Consider the following 17,821-nt stretch of genomic DNA (forward strand, 5'->3'; position numbering starts at 1 on the left):
TCCCGCCCCCTCCCCCCCGCCCGGGGCGGCGGCGCCCCCCGCACTTCCGGTCCGCCGGCGGAAGTGGGCTCCAGCCTGCTCCGGGGGCGGGGCCGCCCGCCGCGTGCGGCCAAGCCCCGCCCCTTCGGGGCCTTAAAGGGCCAGTAACGAGGGACGAGCGAGGGGCGACTGCGACGGGAAACTGAGGTACGGGGCGGGGGGGGGGGCTGCGCAGAAACGTCAACGCAAGTGGTGTCTGAGCCCCAGGGAGCACAGCTAAGGGCACTGCCTCAAGGATAGAATTATGTAAGTACTAAAATAATAAAGTCCCACCCCAAATCCATGCTCAAGCCAAGCGCAGGGCGTTCCTCAGAGGTCTGAAGCAATAACCCCTGGGGGGAAGCTGCCTCACAGCCTCCACATCCCTCTTCCCGCACACCCCAAAGAGGTGGGAGAATGTCAGTCATGGCTCAGGCTTGCCCCGGGCACTTGGGGATGAAGCCACCTCGCTCGAGGCTTGTGTCCCCACCTCAGCATCTAGTGACCCTCCAGGTCGCAGGGACGATGCTGTCCCCCAGCCTGGGAAGCTCTGAGGAATCAAACAGAGATTATTTGCCTTTCTTCAACTCCTTGTTTAAGACTTTACAGGAGAGGGGGGTGGAAAAGGCAAGTCCCTGTTTGATCTTCAGTTGCTGCCACCATAACACTCCTCAACTTTGAAGTGCTTCTCTGCTGCAAACGCAACTCTTGTAACCTGGCTGTCTCAGTCTTTGATAACGGCACACAGCCAAGAATTTTTTTCTATAACACCATTCAGGCCATTAACACACCAGGAAAATGCTTGAAGCGACATATCTGCTTGAATCACCGAAGTTTTTAGGGGACTCACTGTGCTTTTTAGACGTGAAGGATCTGTCATGCTCTTATTTATAATGCAGCCTGATACACAAAGCTTTGTGAATGGTATTTCCATCACCATTCCGTGGAGCCTGTTTGTTTTTTTTAAACCTCTCCCTGGAGCTTGCTCTGTTTTCAATAATATTCAAACGCCCACATGAAACACTTGCCTCCCCCACCTGCACTCCCATGCACCTTTATAAAATGACGGAAAAGGGAAAAGCTGCTTTCTTATGCCCTCTTAAGTGCCGTTAGTCAGCAAATGTGAAATGATCCCTCCTCCTCCAATTATTTGCCCATGTGCAGATCACGTTACCCAACGAGATGCCAGTAAGAAGCTGTTTCTTTACTCCATTCCCAGAGCTGCAGGGAGGAGGGATGCAGTCTCTCCATTTTTTCATGTGTGGCAGAGGTCAGGTCTGTGTCATAGCTCCAAGTTTACAGTTCCCACCCTGGCTTGCTTATGTTTTTTTGTCAGAGAAACTGCTTTTTTAACAAGCAACAGGCCTCACGCCCTGCGGTGAACCTACGAGCTGGAGAGCTCCCAGGTCATGTACAAGGTAGCAAAGATGCGTCAGAAAAAAATTTCAAAAGGTGTTTTCGAAGCCCAAAAATGCAAGATAACCAAAGTACAGAACAAGATACCAAAGCTAAAACGAAGACATCCATCTTGTCTATACTACTGACTAGCAGCCAACTGCTTCACTCTATAAATATTGCCATCAGGATGGGCCCAATTCGAGCTCTCCCTGCACTGCATTCCAGGTGACTCTCCTTGAGCAGGGACACTTCTCAAGGTCTGAGATTCCTTACCTGAGACTAAGAGATCCTTTCTTGCCCAAGGCGGAGAGAGCTCTTACTCGCAACAAATCCTTGGGAAGTGACTGACAGCATGCTGAATTAATACTAACGAAACATTACTAATCCATGTAGCTACTCAATATCAATTACTATGAACTTTGTACAAATAATTCCATTAGACATAACCGTTGTCCAGACGTAGCTGCATCTAGGGTCCATCAGGAGATTAGAAAGCAAGGGGGTCCACTCTGAACCTTGTGACTCGACGGAGAGTCTTCCTTACCCTTTGCGTCTCCAGTCTCTGTGTGAATCATTCTAACTCGATTCTAAATCATTTTCCTTTGTATGTTTTTCCCATGAAGTAATTAATACGGTGAACCTTGCCATCAAACTTACTGAACCTTGGTAAACCACTGTTAAACTTTCTTAAACTCCATTGAATTTACTGAACTCTGCCAAATTATTATTTTACCTCAGTAAAACATATTGCTGCTTCTTTTTTGAGTGAGGTACATTCCCCTTATCCGTGTTTCCCTTTAAAGCAAAGGATAAAATAAATCTCCTTATGGAGGTAGAAGTTGATTTCTGAGAGATCTACTCTACAAACTCTACAACCACACAATCATTTGTGCTCTAGCCTGCAGAAAATTCAGAGGATCTCCATCTTCCAGGAAACAAAACTTGAAAAACACAAATGGCTTAGATTCAAAAATTCAAGTTCTTCCGCTTTTAACCTTCACACCTGTAAGGCAGAGGCAAGTCAAATGCCTAAGTGCAAGGCAGCTGGTACATTTTTCCTTCCTTCCAACCCGGTTTCATCTCTTGCCTGGAAAACTCATCCTTATACCAGTGGCTGATCTCATGGGGTCCTGCCTGACTCACAAAAGTCACACTGTTTTCTATCTTCAGAGAGACTGAAGCCAGACACAGTTAAATATGGGAAGTTCTCATTTAACATTCTTTCCTGTAAGTCACAGTCCAGAAGAACCTCCAACAAGGCCTTTATTTCAAGCCGTTGAAAATTCTACATTTTCAGTAACAATTTTTAAAATTAAAGGAGGAAATTCTCACTTATCAAAATGACCATCAAAAAGTAGTATGTCAGAGACCAAGTCTTCTTTCATTACTTTCTATACAGCATATAGGAAATAGAAACAAGCTACACAAATACTTTACACACAGATTTTTTTTTTTTTACATTCACTCGGTCAATTTACAATTAATCACTCTAGGCAGAGAGTTAAAAATACCGAAGACATGAGTACAACCTCCATCTTATCTCTCATTTTTCTTATTGAAACGTATAAATTCTCCTTGGCACAACAAAAAAATATATGTATGTATGTATATATATACACATTATCTATTTTGTCTTTGTATTCCAAATATTTAAAAAAACATTTTAAATGCATTGTTTGGTTAGCATGAAATGACATTGCAATTTATGAATAGTAATGGACAAAAATCCATTTTCTCTAGAAGGGCTGATAGAAGTGTAAGTCTACATCAGAAATAAAAATCAGTTGCTTTTAAGAACAAGACACCTGTTAAAAAAACCCCCAAAGACTCGAAGTTGTGCTGTTTCCATCAACACAGATGTCTTAAGATTTATTACAGAGATTTAAAAGCAAATGGAAAGGCTTTTCCCAATTCCATGAATTTAGGTTTTTTTAATGGTTTAAAACTCATTAAAGTTCCGAAAACCAAGTTCATGTACAAAGGGTAAACAGCAGCTTTCAACTCCACAGAAAAAAAGCAGTGGAAAAAATACTGGCTTTAAGACATTCAGAAAGCAAGTTGGGATGCTTAAATGAAGACTTCTAAAACCAGAGCTAAATTAAGGTAATAAAAGGTGGCACAAAAGCTGTATTTACCTCAGTCTTCAATATGAAACAAGAAAATCAAATGTGCATATCTTTACTTTTTCCATTATTAGACAGCCTGTGCACCTGCAGTTGTTGTTGATCTGCATCCACTGACAACCAGATCCATTTTGCAGTTCAATATGCAGACCAGGAATTGCATTTAGGGCAGTCAATTAATCACTCTCTTCACTGGAGTCAAAAATGTCACTGAGCTGGAAAGCCTTCTTCTGTTGACTGGCTGTTGAATTGTCAGAACTAAGTTGTTTCCCCTTCCTTTTTTCTAAGTTTTCTTCAAGTTCTGGAAGTTTCTTTTTGAAAAGATAATCAATAATTTCTTTGGGAAAAAAAAAAAAGAGAAAAAAGTAGTCTTAATTGGATCTGTAGAAGAACTGGATGCCTAGGGGAAACAGGATCTCACAGACAAAAATTATTTTGTCAGTGTTAAATGCAAAAAATCTCACTGTTCTGTAGCCGCACATACATACATGCAAAGATAAACTAAAAAAGCAGTCATAAAACTTTAAAAGCTAAAGTATTAAAAAGAAGACGTTCATAAGCACTGCATGAAGGTGACATTAAAATTAAACTCTTATTTTAAAAAAAAAGCATTTAGTAAATTAAGTATAAAGCCTGAGATTTTTAGCCAATTTACTTAGGGAAAGCTACCAGAAAGACTTGAACTAGAACACATATTCTCTTAGATTCAAGCAAAAACCTTCAGGAGTATATACAAACAGCTGGGATACTGACCAGAAAAACTCTTTTTTTGCCAAAAAGGGACACAGGAGACTTTTAGCTTATAAAATTTTGCTTGAACATAGGCTCTAGGGACATCTCTGAAAAGAGAAGAGTTCAAAGATTTAGTGGTGCTAGGAACTATTACAAAGTTTAGTTGTTACTGAGTTATCCACTCATGAAAGTGATGCCAGTCAAACAGTATCTTAGCTTTAGGTAGAAAGAATGGATTTCAAATCCTAAGTAAAACAGTTTTTCAAGACAGCAATTCCCCTCGAAGGTAAGAACCTAAACCATGCCATCATACGTACGTATTATATGTTTAGTGAAAAGAAATAGTAAATGAAACTGAAAGCATGTGGAGGGAAAAAAAAAAAAAAAAGGCACTGGAGAGAAAGTATAGTGTTCACAGTATTGGTAATTTCATATTCAACACTTACTTTGTATGGAAGAAGACTATTAGATTGTATTACACATAATTATCTCTTTTTCCTGTGTGTTGATTAACACCCAGGAAAGTCTTTTATCAGAGACTTTAGCACAGACTACGTAACACAGTCGCAGTTCTAGTAGACAGAACGCACTGGGAATACGGTCAGGGTTGCCTCAATGGTTAAACATAAGTTTCAGAGCTTATAGGCATGGTTTACTGCTGAGTACTATGCAAGGATATACACCTGTACATTACCAAACTAAATGACATTTTCTATAGTTGTAGAGGTCTAAGAACTTTGATTCCTTTGTGGAATTTTTAAGACTGACTGCTTCAACTATCCTTTGTATCCATAAAGAGAGGAAAAAAGCTTTACCCAATCGTATTACTGAGTTCTTCCCAGTTTATGTCATTTGCATCCTCCACTTTCATTTCATACAACCTATGAATATAAATACAAAAGCAGTTTGTAGGCAGAACTCAAGAAATAATTCAATAATGCTCACAGCTCCCCCAGTCAGAAGTCACAGGACATTTTGTCCAAAGAAAGAGTGGTTGTGAAACCGATATGAAACCGCAAGCATGTTACCACCCTGCAAGCTTTTATAAACACAACTCAGAACAGTAAGAGATACAAAAACATTCCAGTACTTCTGAACTATACCTTTTAATAAGATTGATCTTGGCCTGTAATCCTTTGGTCCCCCTATATAACTGCTGCCCTTTGGTCATCTTGTTTGTTAAAATTGTAGTCCTTCGAAAACACACAAAAAAAGGTTTCTATCATTTCAAGAAATTCCAAGCATCAAAAGGAAGAGTCTTCAAGATGATACTGCTACTACAGAGAAGCAGGAATCAGGCTTCACTATCACAGCAAGAAAACTTACCACAGCTAGCAAAGAGTTATTTATTTGTCTGAAACACATTTGCAACGCCTCTCCTATAGTCTACAAGCTATTTGTTACCTATATTACCAAACAACCATCATGGTACAAAGAGTTTCACCAAATAGTTAAATACTCCTCAGAACACATTTTGCTATTTCAGTTTAGTATAAAACCTTACCATTTCTGTTTACATTGTCTCCAATAGCGAGTTCCCACTTTAGCTTCAATCTCAGTCCATGGTAACTTCTGGTACAGTTTCTCACGGTCAATGGACAGATCTCGATTCGACTTTTCTGATGATGGAAGAGAATTTCCATCTTCCATTTCCATTCTTTTCCTAATCACCTCCTCCACTGCATGCATTAACTTCTGGGTCTCTTCCTTTGACCAAGGTCCATAGTTGATAGCTAAAATTGAAAAATAAGGTTAAAGCATAACTTATCATAAATGATTAGGAAAAAAGGCAAAAGAGCAAATGCTTTGCTTTGCATTATTCTTATTTACAAGACAAGCTTCTTAACACACTTCCTAGAAACTCTTCTGCATACCAGATTTGAGAGAGGAGTTCAGCCCAATCACTGAAGAACAGCACTGATCCCTAGTTTCTATCTTCTAAAACCTGGTTGTCAAATTCCTGCCACACTCCCCCTAAAAGCACCTATTTAGATGTCAGTTCCATTTAATAAAGAGTTGCATTTATTCCACTTCTTTTCCCTTTTCTATCAGAGGCTGCTCTTATCCCTTATCCCCTGAAAATGCAATCAGTGGTCTGAAAAAAAAAAAAACCACCACCACAAATTAATTTAAAAAAAAAAAAATCCACTCTGTGGATTTTTTCCAAAAGTTTAGGGCACGTACAACATGCAGTTAAAGTAACTTCTCAAATTGCAATACACAGAATGAATTGTCTTTCTTAAAATTACATACCTGACTTGATTTCAGAGTATTTCATAGCTACTGAGAGGTTAGAACGGGACATCATCTCAGAAATCTTCTTCCAATCATTGCCATGCATAGCATGGTACTTCTTTAATTTTTCTTTTTCTTCCTTAGTATACCTAGTTGAAGAAATGGGCACAGCTTCAGCTGTAAATTCAAACCATTCCAATATCTTAAAAGAGCTGTAATCTTTACAGGCGTTTCAATGTTACTCATCACTACCATTTCAAGTCACACTTTAGAACAGAGTTATTGATAAGGACTGCTCTGAATAATGAACTGTCAATTAAGTCACAGTAACTGGCACAAATGGGAGAGATGACCTTAATTTATATCCATTTTTAATGTACTAATAAACATCAGAGACTGATACAAGCATTTGAAAACTCTCAAATGACTCGCTTACCTCCCTTTATAATTATTTGGGTCAAACATCTTCCTTGCTCGATAATATATCAGCCTCCAGGGTCGTGGTATACCCTCAGCTAGAAGGTAAATGATTCATTTTTGAAAAACATTTCTCACACTGGTGAGGCCACTTTGAAAAAAAAGCCAAAATGAAACCAAAACCCAACAACATACATTTTCATGACTGTGCTGTCAACGATAGATTCTGTCCGTTCAGGAGAACGTACTCTACAGCACTTCAGTAACTGCACAGGAAATAGTCTGACCAGAATCTCTCGAGGAGTTTCAAAGATATAGTTGTTACGACCATGGTGAGACTGTGAATACTGACAGTTGGTAAATAATTGTGTGCGTGCCTGCATATGTGCGGGTAAATATTGAAAATTGAACTTTTCAACTCTCAAGCACAAACCTGCTATTCACTAGCTACAAATTGTACAGACTGTCTGCACATTTGATCCAGATGTAATTAAAATTTAACATACCGAATACTCCCGTTAATAGAGAGACACAAGACAGCCACCAGTCAGGAGGCTGATGAGATATTGTGCGTCTGCATCTAGACTATTTTGATTGGGAAAAGCAGGGACTGGGGACGTCCAGAAAAAAAAAAAAAAGTGCATATCGTGGCTGAAGGGAAGATTCTTGAAGTGGGGGAAGATCCGCAGAGACCAATACCTGGGAACACATAACAATCGTGGTCAGGATGCCCAGGAGAGGTGACTGCAAGCAGCTCGCCTAACACCAACATGACCTTCTGCCCAGTTTTCCCAGGCAAGGAGCGATCTCCCAGATGGGAAGGGAAGTCAATGTCAGGCAAATGTGACGATGCAGAGGGAATCACTCTGTGTGAAATAACCAAGGAGGAACAAATCTGTAGCCTCACTGATCCTTAAATAAACACTAGTATCCAAATCCATTACAGGTTGTCATTCACTCTGTCTTGCCTACGCTAATGATACAGAACACACACAGAAGGGAAAGCCACTGAGAAGGTGCACAGAGTAGCTTCATCAGAGATGTTACAAAATGAGCATGTCTACTATACGAAGTGTGAACGTCTTCCAGCCAAGAAGAGCCCAACAAAATGAGTAAAGAGGAAGAGATGTTCCTCCTGCAAACAGAATCTTAGCCATAAGAATTTTGTTTTCCTCAAGTCTTGAAAAACTACCTGCTTTGGCTAACAACCTACGTTCTTGCAGTTCCTGCCATCACTCAGTCCTAAATGTACCACCTATTTATGTGCTCTAAGAACAGTTGACAATTTCAGATAGGACTTCATCACACCTTCCATTATTAAGTCACTATGCTTAGCATATGCCTAGCAAATAATGCACCTTAAGCCATAAAGCACAAATACAAGTTTGAAAGTCTGTAAGTGCTCCTAGTCATGATGATATTTTAATCTCTAAACTCCTCACACCCAAGGTAAGAACAGTATACTGTATAGATCATCAACTACATAATCTCAGCAGCATGCTCCTTTTTTGCCAAATTTAGCAACATTAGTGCTTTTCAATAAAAAATTATTTTAGAAAATACATCACCATATCACCAGATTGTGGAATGTAACATTCAGCTATTTGAGAAGAAACTTAAATACTTACAAAGTTTTTCACAAAAAAGATGTTCTGCTTTTAGGCGATTGATAGTTTCTTTATCTTCTGGATACCTCGAAGTAAACAGGAGTTTTTCAGCACTGTCTATTCCAGTAATCGTTAAGAACTCTTCAACATTTTTCCGGATTTGATTATTTTCCTTCTGGGAAAATCTGCCAAACTTGACAGCAATACCTAAAACACACAGAAAGTTTTATTTTAAATTTAAAAAAAAAAAAATTAAAAAAAAAAAAATCAAACCTCAAGTACCACCTCTTTTACGTTACATTTCAGGTTTTACCAAATGTATAACAAAAGATCAACAAATTCAAAAGGTGAAAACAGAAAACTGGAAGAGACAAAACAAGAGCTGGGAGCAGGTAATTTACGCATACGCTTTGGACTATAATTTGACAATGAGGAAGTAGATGTTATGAAGCAGAGAAACAGAAAATATGTCCATTGGAATGAAGTGAACCAGACTCCGTGGACATGACAGACATGATACAAAATATTTTCCCTCTGTCACAGCATTCACACAGCTGCACAGTCCTTCCTCGCTGCAACAATATTTTGGAGAGCTCACCTTGTTTTTTAAACTGTTTAAACCTCATTAGGTCTCTTCCTGCCATCTTCCTGATTGAACTGTCCGATATATTCCTCACATGAGGAATAAACTCTTCCAATTCTTGTTTTGCAGTATCCAAATCCAAAACTGAACACGTGCTATAGTCCAGGCACTCTTCATCATCCAGACTAAGCTCATCGGAGGCTGCCATTCTGGTAAAGGAAGTATTCTGGTCCTCGTTTCTATTTGATGTCAAGGTTTCTGATGTCCTGATTTTTTTTAAAAAAAAAAAAGCATAAAATAAAATACACCACCAGAGCTCCAAAACAGATATTTTGTTTGTATCTCTACCATTAAAAGAATAAATGTTAATTAATTAAAGAACACATTCACCTCCTTGTATTTCCAACCTTTTAACACAGATGTAATTTATTATCAAATTTCTATACTTACAACGTTCAAAGAGCTTATTGAAGTTTTGACAATCTGCACCTTTCCCACAAAACTCACAGGTGGACATACAGAAGAAATAGTGTCTCTTGCTACCACTGGCAACACAGAACTTTTCCACCTGTCTCTTACTAGTGCTCTTACTGTAGGTTCTAGACACTGTAAAAGCACCAAGAGCTACTTACATGAGTATTTGTTTGCACAGAACATTAAAAATCTTTAGTTGACCTTACTAGCTGCTTAGTAAAAATATATATTTCACTATAAATACCAAATTTAACAAATGAAATCCCTTTTTCCCTGCTTTTTTTTTTACTAAATATGAATTGCTTGCACATAAATTATTTCCATACCTAGTTTTTAAATAGGAGAAAAATATTCTATGTTGAAGGCAATGTTGGTGTATTCTTAGAAAATTTCATTGTATCTTCACAAGATCATTAAACTCTTTAAGCTCTTAAAGTAGGTCTCTATAACATCTTCAAAAACCTTGACAGTATGTTGTTTTTAAAAATACATACTGAACAGACTAAAGAGACACCTGGGACCCAGATAACGTAGAAACATATCTGGGGTATTGGGGGAAGGGAAAAAAAAAAAAGAGAAAACCACAAACAAAACGCAAACTCACGGTACATCAGATTCTGAAGAGCTTTCTTCCATGACAAAAGCGCGGCTTTTTATCTTTTTAGCACGAACTGGAGTTTTTTGAGATCGATCAGCTGCTTTAGTCAGCTTAGAAGAATTAGCAGGTACCTCCATGGAATCTTCACTCCTGGCAGGAAAAGCACCAGAGTCACCATCTTCATGCCACTGCTGGGGTGTGGCTACACCACCCTCTGCTGTAGGTAAGGGCAGAACTGTGCCTTCCTCTTGCCTGTTTTGCTCTGGAGATGACAACAGCGACTGGTCAAGGGTTACATCTGTCTCTTCTTGAGTACCTTGGGTACTACCACGTCTTTTCTTTCTCTTCTTTTTTGATCTTTTATTGTCATTTTTATCACATGTTTCGGAGGGAAGCAGCTCACATACCTCATCCTCTTCAGGCAATTTTTCTTTTCTTTTCTTCTTAACAGATTTTTTTAAATAAACGTAATCAGCATTGAGCTCCTGACAATCAGTGCTATGGTGATTTACTGTGACATAAATTACATCGCTTTGCTCATCTGTACTATCACTATACTTCTGCTTTCTTTTTTTCTTTTGGGAAGCATCCTCTCCAGTTTCATTACGAATTTCATGTTCCAGTCCTACAGAAGAATTATCTAATGAATACTGTTGCTTCTTTCTCTTTTTTTTTGTTTTTTCCTTCTTTTTACAGCCTTCGTCACTCTGTGCTGCGTGTTCCTCAAACAGAACTGGAGAAGCACAGCTGAGCTCTGCATTTTGTATACTTCCTCTTTCATCATTCTCATGTCTCTTCTTGTGTTGTTTGTGTTTTTTTCTCTTCTTCTTAAGAAAATTCTGAACCTGAAAGTCATCTGCATTTGCTTCTTCTATCATATTTTTTCTTATCTTAAATAATAAAGATATGAGTTTTACTCAAGTGCTATAATTTATGTGCTGTTACACACTATTACACAGTCCAAACAAAACCCACCCAAAACATTAAAATACTATAGAACTACTCAATATCATCTCAGAAGCATACAATAAAGATACTTACTTTTCAATCCAGCTAATTTTGTGAAGTGACTATGAAAAAGCAGCGCTTTCTTCATCAAACAGATGTGCATCACAGCTGTATTCAGCCTTAAAATTGCCTTCCTGTAACAACAAAGATACACTTTCACAACTACCAGCTTTAAGTTGATTTTGAATAACTAAGCAGTGACAGACTGCTTTCAGCACTGAAACAGCAACAAGCTAAAAGTAATAAAGAAATATTAAACTAATCAGCACTAAAAACAAGTTCCCTAATTAGAAGCTTCTGACTGGCTTTGCCCGTACTCCAGCAGGCCCAAGCCTAGCCAAGGCCCACCTGCTCCAATGGACTCTGTAGCCAGAATAAATCTATTCCTGAAAACTACAGAGTTACACAGAGCAGGCAGTAAGTATTTTTTAGCACATTTTCTAAGGCCAGCACGTACAAAACACTCACAAAGCAACACCCTGTCATCTCTGAAACACAGGACTTCGAATTCTCTCCAACACAGTTTGAGTGCTGCCCGGTACCAGACATCAACCTCCCCACGGCTGCCGGGAAGCGGCTGCCCTGAAACCTCTGGGGACAAACGCCGAACCCCACAGCTCCGGGGACAAACGCCGAGCCACGCCCCACCCCACAGCTCCTGCGAACAAAGCCAGGCCGCGGGCCACAAGCCGAGGCCGCGGGCACGCCCAGGAGGGACAAGACCGCGCGTCACCCCCTGCGCGGAGGCACTTCCCCCGCACCGGCCGGCCCGCCGTTACCCTCCGCCTCCTTCCGGGGCTATGGAGGGCGAGAGAAGCACGCAGAACAACCCCAGGCCTCTCGGTGGCAGCGGAGTGGGCCGAGGCGGGGAAACCGCAGCGCCCTCAGGGACCCTGACACCTTCCCCGCCAGCCTCGCCCCCTCCCCGGCCGGGACAGCGCGTCCCACCGCCCCCGCGCGGAATAACGGTCCCGCCCGGCGCCTCCGGCCGCACCTCCGCGCCACGCGGGTCCACCGGCGTCCGCCCGTAACACTGCCCCCCCCGCACACCCTGATACCGGACGCTCCGTTCCCTCCCCCACCCTCCCGCCTGCCCCAGCGGAAGCGGCTCCAGCCGGACCCACCAAAGCGACGGACCCACGGCGTGGAACGGCCGTTGCTAGGAGACGGGGCACCGCCACCCGTCCGCCGCCCCACGCTCACGGGTGGGAGCTGCAGCTCCACGGCCGGATCCTCCCGGCCGCGCCGGCGGGGCCACTCGCCCACGGGGCCACCCGCCTTAGCTCCGACTCCCTCCAGCGCGGCCCGAGCGGCGACATGTCGGGCGGCGGAGCGTTGCCCCCGCGGCGGCCGCTGACCCTGGCCGAGGTGGAGCCGGGCAGCGAGAACGAGCGGCTGGGGGTGGCTCGGGACAGCATGTTGCGCAACCCGCTCATCCTCAAGGTGAGCCCCGGCGCCTCCCGGTCCCTCCCCTCCGCCCCCGCTCCTTGCCCGAGCACGGCCACCCCCCCATCCTAGCGCCGGTACCGGCGAACAGGACCCCGGGGAGGGGGGGGGGGGGGAATGTGTGTCACGGTCCCCGCGGGAGCCGCAACTACACAGCAAAAAAGTTTCCCGTTAAAGCACCCGAAAGGTGACAGCAGTTGAAAACAGTTTTTCCCCCCAATAATTTGTAGGACAAGGAGGGGAAAATGTGTTTTCTCACTAGTCCTTCGTGTTTTATCACCGTTAAACACCCGGTAGCCCCTGGATGGTGACAGGCAGCAGCGTGGGATGGGGGGGTTTTCGGGTGTTTTTTCAAGCACTGACCCCACCACGGCTTGAGGAGCTCTTGGGGACAGGGACCAAGCTGTCACTGGTGCTGCTCTCTGCCAGCCCCCCCGCAGCAGAGGGGTGCTGGGGAGGGGGGACGCAAACTCTAACCGCCAAAATGAGGATTTTTATACTGGCAGGGGAGGTTACGGTCACTTCACAAACTCCTGACGCTTCTCATTTTACCGATTCCACTTGTATCCCCGTCCTGTGGCTAGGCCGAGCTCTGGGCGGGCCTTAGAAAGCTTCAGGCATCTCAGTTCGGTTCCCTCCTCCTGATCAACAGCCACAACCACAGAAAGTCGCGCTTTAACCCTTCACCTTCCCTCGAGTCGTGCGTGTGCCCCCCCACCCCCCGCCCCAGCCGGCAGCTGAAGTACAGCTCTCGTCCCCTGGATGGCACTCGCAGAATAGCTTCGTGCCCTAAACCAGCTCTTTCCGACCCCAGTCCCTGTCAGGGACACGCCGCCGGGCCGGTACTGACCCCCCCCCTCCAGTGCTGGGGAGCCGGATCGTTGCTCGGAGGGTGCAGAGGGAGAGAGACGGCGGCTGCAGCCCCCGCCAGCGCCCCCCGCAGCGGGCTCCGAGCGGTTCGACCAGCTGCACTTTCCCTCTTCTCCTGGCGAGGGCAGCCAGTCCTGCTCAAAAGCCGTCGTTGTTTTTTCCACAGCAGGCAGCGGTGACATTTAAACCGCGGCTGCTCAGCCTCTGCTGCGGTAGTTACGCTCCTGAGTTCCCCCGGTAAGAGTACCCCGGCAGCGGCAGGCTTGGAAGTCGGCCATAAAATGTTGGAATTTGGAATATCACAGAAAATTTTAGTCTTGCAACACTGAACGGTTTTTTTTTCGCCCCTCATGAAACTCTAAAAATCGATTTGGAAATTATATTAGGAAAGCAAAGGGAAAAAAAGGTAGGTTTTGCATCATAACTCAAAACCAGCTTCACTTTTTCAAATCCAAAACTTCTTCCTTCTCTTTTTTCTCTGGATCCTGTAAGTTTGATAGGAAGTGGCGGTATCTTTGCTTCTAAGTGGGACCGGGGCAAGACCTCCTCACCCAGCTGCCCCCCAGAAAGACCTGGCGTGGACAGACACAGGGCAAACCCCCTCGGCTGCACTGCTGGGGGGGACGGAAGGCAGCCCCACGTCTCCCCCATCCCTCCAAACTGTTTCTGCCTTTCTTAGAAAAGTGTGCCAGTAAATACATTTTTAGGTGATGCATGAATATGAATCAGAAGAATATGTAATTATATGGCACTTAAGGTACGATAAGGCATAATTGCAGGGGTTGAGTTGATCCTACTTATTTTCATGATGCATCTACGTTCCTTAAATTAAAATAGGTATAAACCACCCGTCAGCGCCGTAAATCCCAGGTCTACGAGTATAACACTGGGGTAATCCTACAAAGGGTGGCTCCTCTCCTGTAGTGTATATGTTGCAGGTAGATTATATGCGGTCATTAAGATTATGTTGATTTATGTGGGAGTTTTGCCTGTCTGGATGGGAGCATTCGGCCGAGCGCTGCCTGTCCCTAGAGCTCAGTTGATGTCTTCTTCCCTTGGGTTCAGCAGTTTGCTCAGCCTCAGCTTTAGGGCTTGAGTTTTTTCTCAGCGTAACTGTTGCAGAGCATCCCGGCAGGGGGAATTGTGAGCAGTTATAAATCATGGGATGTTTTAATAAGACCCAATCTGGATTTCTGCTATCTGACCAGGTGAAACTCAAATTTGAGCAAGTTTTGAGAAAAAGTAGTGTTAAATTTTAGCAGGCTGGACAACTTCTGTTCCCTCAGGGCTTCTTTACAGGAGGGTGTCCTTCACCCTGAGCCAACCAGTAAGGATGTAGAGATCTGCATCCACATGATGCAATCCTTTCCTGTGAAGTAACTGGGCTATTAACAGGGATCCTTTTACTCTTGGAACCAGCGGTAATTTCACCTCATGGTAAATTATATTGTAAAGTTTGCGCAGTAAACTGCTGACCCCCTGCCAACTGCCTTCCCACCTTGCATCACGCCCCACTGAATGCTGAATTTACCAGGATGTCCTCTGCTGCCAGGAGGTGACAGTGACGGGATGGCAGTTTACTGGACAAGTGCTGGCACTCGGCCAGTCCCGGTCACTGGTGCACACACCAGTAGTGGCAAACTCACAGTGTCAGCCCTCTGCCATGTGTCCTCTTCATGCTTCCAACTGCAGCTTGGGATCTCTTCCCCCTCCGGGGGAGGGACCAGGCATTTTGGAGAGAGCTGCCAAAGCGGATGGCCAGCAAGTGCCCACCCTCCTGCTCTGCAGTGCCACCTGAAAACCAAGGACATAAAGATGGTTTAGAAGAAAGGGACAAAAGGTTTTGAGACAACTGCTGCTTGGACAAGTGCTTCTGGCAGCCCTGGGAAGGCACTGAGGAACGCACAGCTCCAACAGCTGTCACTAAGGTTCACCCAACAGCAACTGCACAAGAACCTGAGGCCCAGAAGCAATGAGTGGGACGCTTAGTCCCTGATCTTCCTCCAACTAGTCCCCAGAACCCTAGTGCAAGTGTGACAGACCTCCTACACCGCAGCAGCTAACAACAGGATCCCCTACTTCCTCTCCCAGTTCTCTCACATATCTTCTAAATGAGGCATCACGTATCCAAACGGAGACCACTGCACAGACCGAGTGACCCTCCTGCCTCAGCTCTGCCCAGCCCCATCCTCCTTCTGCGATGTGTCTGCAGACGCTATCACAGATTAAAAACATCATCTTTTCACAGAAAGATTTCTAGGGATCAATGCTCTATTTTTCTCTGGTAGAATGTAAGATGTGTTTCAATTAATCAAGGAATTAATTTACTTTATCAATATATATTTGCTTGCAGCATAAAACAGGCAAGTATTTCATCTACTGAAGCCAGTAAAAATCTGAGCAAAGCATTTTTGGTTTGTTTGTTTTTACCAGTAAAAGCCTTAGCCAAGCACTTTTCTCAGTACAAACTTACTGAAAACTACTGTGTTACAAAAATAAGCCAGCTCTGGGCAGGGAACAAGACTTCTCTACACTTAACCCTCAGCATGCCTGACACACACTCCAGAAAAAGTGGCCCACACCAGTTTGGTTACATTTATATTAACATCTTTTGGATAATATGCCATAATCAAGTTCAACATATCGCTGCCAAAGTCATCGTTGTCACCAGCCTGGAGCTGGTGGTATGTGAAGGTAAATGGGAAATCGCCGCTGCCAGACCCACATGTCAAAGCATCCTCTTACCTGTTAAAAGTGTGGCCAGGGGACACGCAGAAAGCAGGGAACTGCTCTCCATGAAACACCTTCAGAGCTGAGAGGCATCCAACTTGCCTTCAGAGCCCCAACCTCAGCTCTCAACATTAAAAAGTTGTTTCAGAACTGGCAGTTCTGAGGAGGAGGATGGTGATGGCGCTTTGCTGGCCGGGAAAGGCTTGTGCCAGGTCTTAATCCAACTCATCCAGGCTGCTGGAGAACCAGATTTAACAAACAGAAGTTTTCAGCACTTCTGGAATGCCCAATATTTGTTTTAAAAGCTTGTTATTTACATGACAACTGGCTCTTTTTATTGGTCTGAATGCCAGGCCACTTAGGGTTCATTTTCCTAAGCTCTTATCTCCAGCCCTGAGGGCTGGAATTGTTTCTTTTTTCCAAATAAGATTGAACAAAAGCTACAGGACTCGGGCAATAAAATTTCAGCAGCTACAGTTTGCAGAAGAATAATATATAATCCAAAAAACCTCACAAAACCACGGGAATTGGCACACTGATAGCTTTGGTTTTGGCAATTCCAGCAGAGGAAGGATTAGCTAGGCCAGGGAGGATGAACTGGCCTTTTTAGTGGAGGAAGGGGACACCCGGGAGCCTGCACCATGCCCAGGGAGAGCAGCTCGCTGTGGGTGGCAGCAGGGCACCAGTCAGGTGGCCGTGGGACTCCACTCACCATGTGGGTACCAGGTAAAGGCAGAAATCTTTTTCCTTTCATGCCTACTGAACCTTATCATGAAGTATTTCTGAGCCATCTGACTTGTCACAGGGCAAGGCACTGCTGAGAGTTGTTGCAAACTCATTTTGGTTTCTGGAATAATCCATAGGAAGGGCAGCTAAGAAAAGCAAGTAGAGGCATTTTATCAAACTAAAATTGTGTCACATCGTGAAAAAAAGCTCTAATTATGCAAGAGACAAACATGGACAAATGCATGGTGTGAAAAAGAATATTGCAACTTCCAGTCGTAAACTGCATGCATCACAAACATCTCTTGCAATTACTGAAGGGGCAGGTTTTCCATCCATGAAGCTTTTATTAATAGACCTGCATTGTGGCTGTAACAGGGCCTTTACATCTGAATGTTGTGCTCAATCTTTGGGCCTTTAACCTTCACCTTCCTTCTTTTTTTTTTTTTTTTTAAAATCTTGTCTCCGAATCTACTCATCTTTAGCTGTCGCAGCACTGCTGTAGCAAGGAGCCAAGGTGAACCTCGAATGATGCTCCCATCTTGCCAAGCCCTTTCTCAGGACAAAGCCAGGGTGCACCACTCACCTTTGCAATCCTCATCCACCTTTATTCAAGGACTGTTAACCCTCACAGGAAGGGAAGATGATAAGATAAAGGCTTCCTTACAAACATACCCATCACTGGAAGCTCAGGGAGCGGCTGTACAAGCCTCACAAACCGTGCAGGTGGAGCGTCTGTGCGACAGCTGCATGACAGAAACCAAAATCATTCCCTCTGAGCATGCCGAGGCAGCGCAGGGCCCTGTAGTCTCTGCAGCACACCTCTGCTCTCCTCAAGTGATCTGAGGGGTCAGCCACA

At 43.8% G+C, this 17,821-nt stretch overlaps 2 protein-coding genes across 5 annotated transcripts in view; one reads left to right on the forward strand and one right to left on the reverse strand.

Moving 5' to 3' along the window:
• Nucleotides 1-2,662: 2,662 nt before the first annotated feature.
• TTF1 (transcription termination factor 1) lies at nucleotides 2,663-12,237 on the reverse strand. Of its 3 annotated transcripts, none has more exons than XM_074891213.1 (12): nucleotides 12,188-12,237; nucleotides 11,227-11,327; nucleotides 10,192-11,075; nucleotides 9,129-9,379; nucleotides 8,552-8,737; nucleotides 6,943-7,021; nucleotides 6,525-6,655; nucleotides 5,776-6,004; nucleotides 5,375-5,464; nucleotides 5,087-5,152; nucleotides 4,293-4,378; nucleotides 2,663-3,876 (listed from the first exon to the last, which is right to left on the reverse strand). In XM_074891213.1, the coding sequence occupies exons 3-12, from the start codon at nucleotides 11,061-11,063 to the stop codon at nucleotides 3,716-3,718; spliced, it is 2,151 nt and encodes a 716-aa protein (XP_074747314.1). In that variant the 5' UTR covers nucleotides 11,064-11,075; nucleotides 11,227-11,327; nucleotides 12,188-12,237; the 3' UTR covers nucleotides 2,663-3,715. The 3 variants fall into 3 exon arrangements, with proteins under 3 accessions (XP_074747314.1, XP_074747316.1, XP_074747315.1); XM_074891215.1 differs by lacking the exon at nucleotides 12,188-12,237 and adding an exon at nucleotides 11,973-12,155; XM_074891214.1 differs by lacking the exon at nucleotides 12,188-12,237 and adding an exon at nucleotides 11,662-11,942.
• Nucleotides 12,238-12,406: 169 nt separating this feature from the next.
• CFAP77 (cilia and flagella associated protein 77) overlaps nucleotides 12,407-17,821 on the forward strand; it is a 61,441-nt gene continuing 56,026 nt past the window's right edge. For both annotated transcript variants that reach the window (XM_074891230.1, XM_074891231.1), the window contains exon 1: nucleotides 12,407-12,636. In XM_074891230.1, the coding sequence (XP_074747331.1) occupies nucleotides 12,511-12,636 (126 nt within the window). In that variant the 5' untranslated portion in view covers nucleotides 12,407-12,510. The remainder of the gene's footprint in view (nucleotides 12,637-17,821) is intronic.

Source organism: Strix uralensis, chromosome 21 (assembly GCF_047716275.1).
Source record: "Strix uralensis isolate ZFMK-TIS-50842 chromosome 21, bStrUra1, whole genome shotgun sequence".
NCBI lineage: Eukaryota > Metazoa > Chordata > Aves > Strigiformes > Strigidae > Strix > Strix uralensis.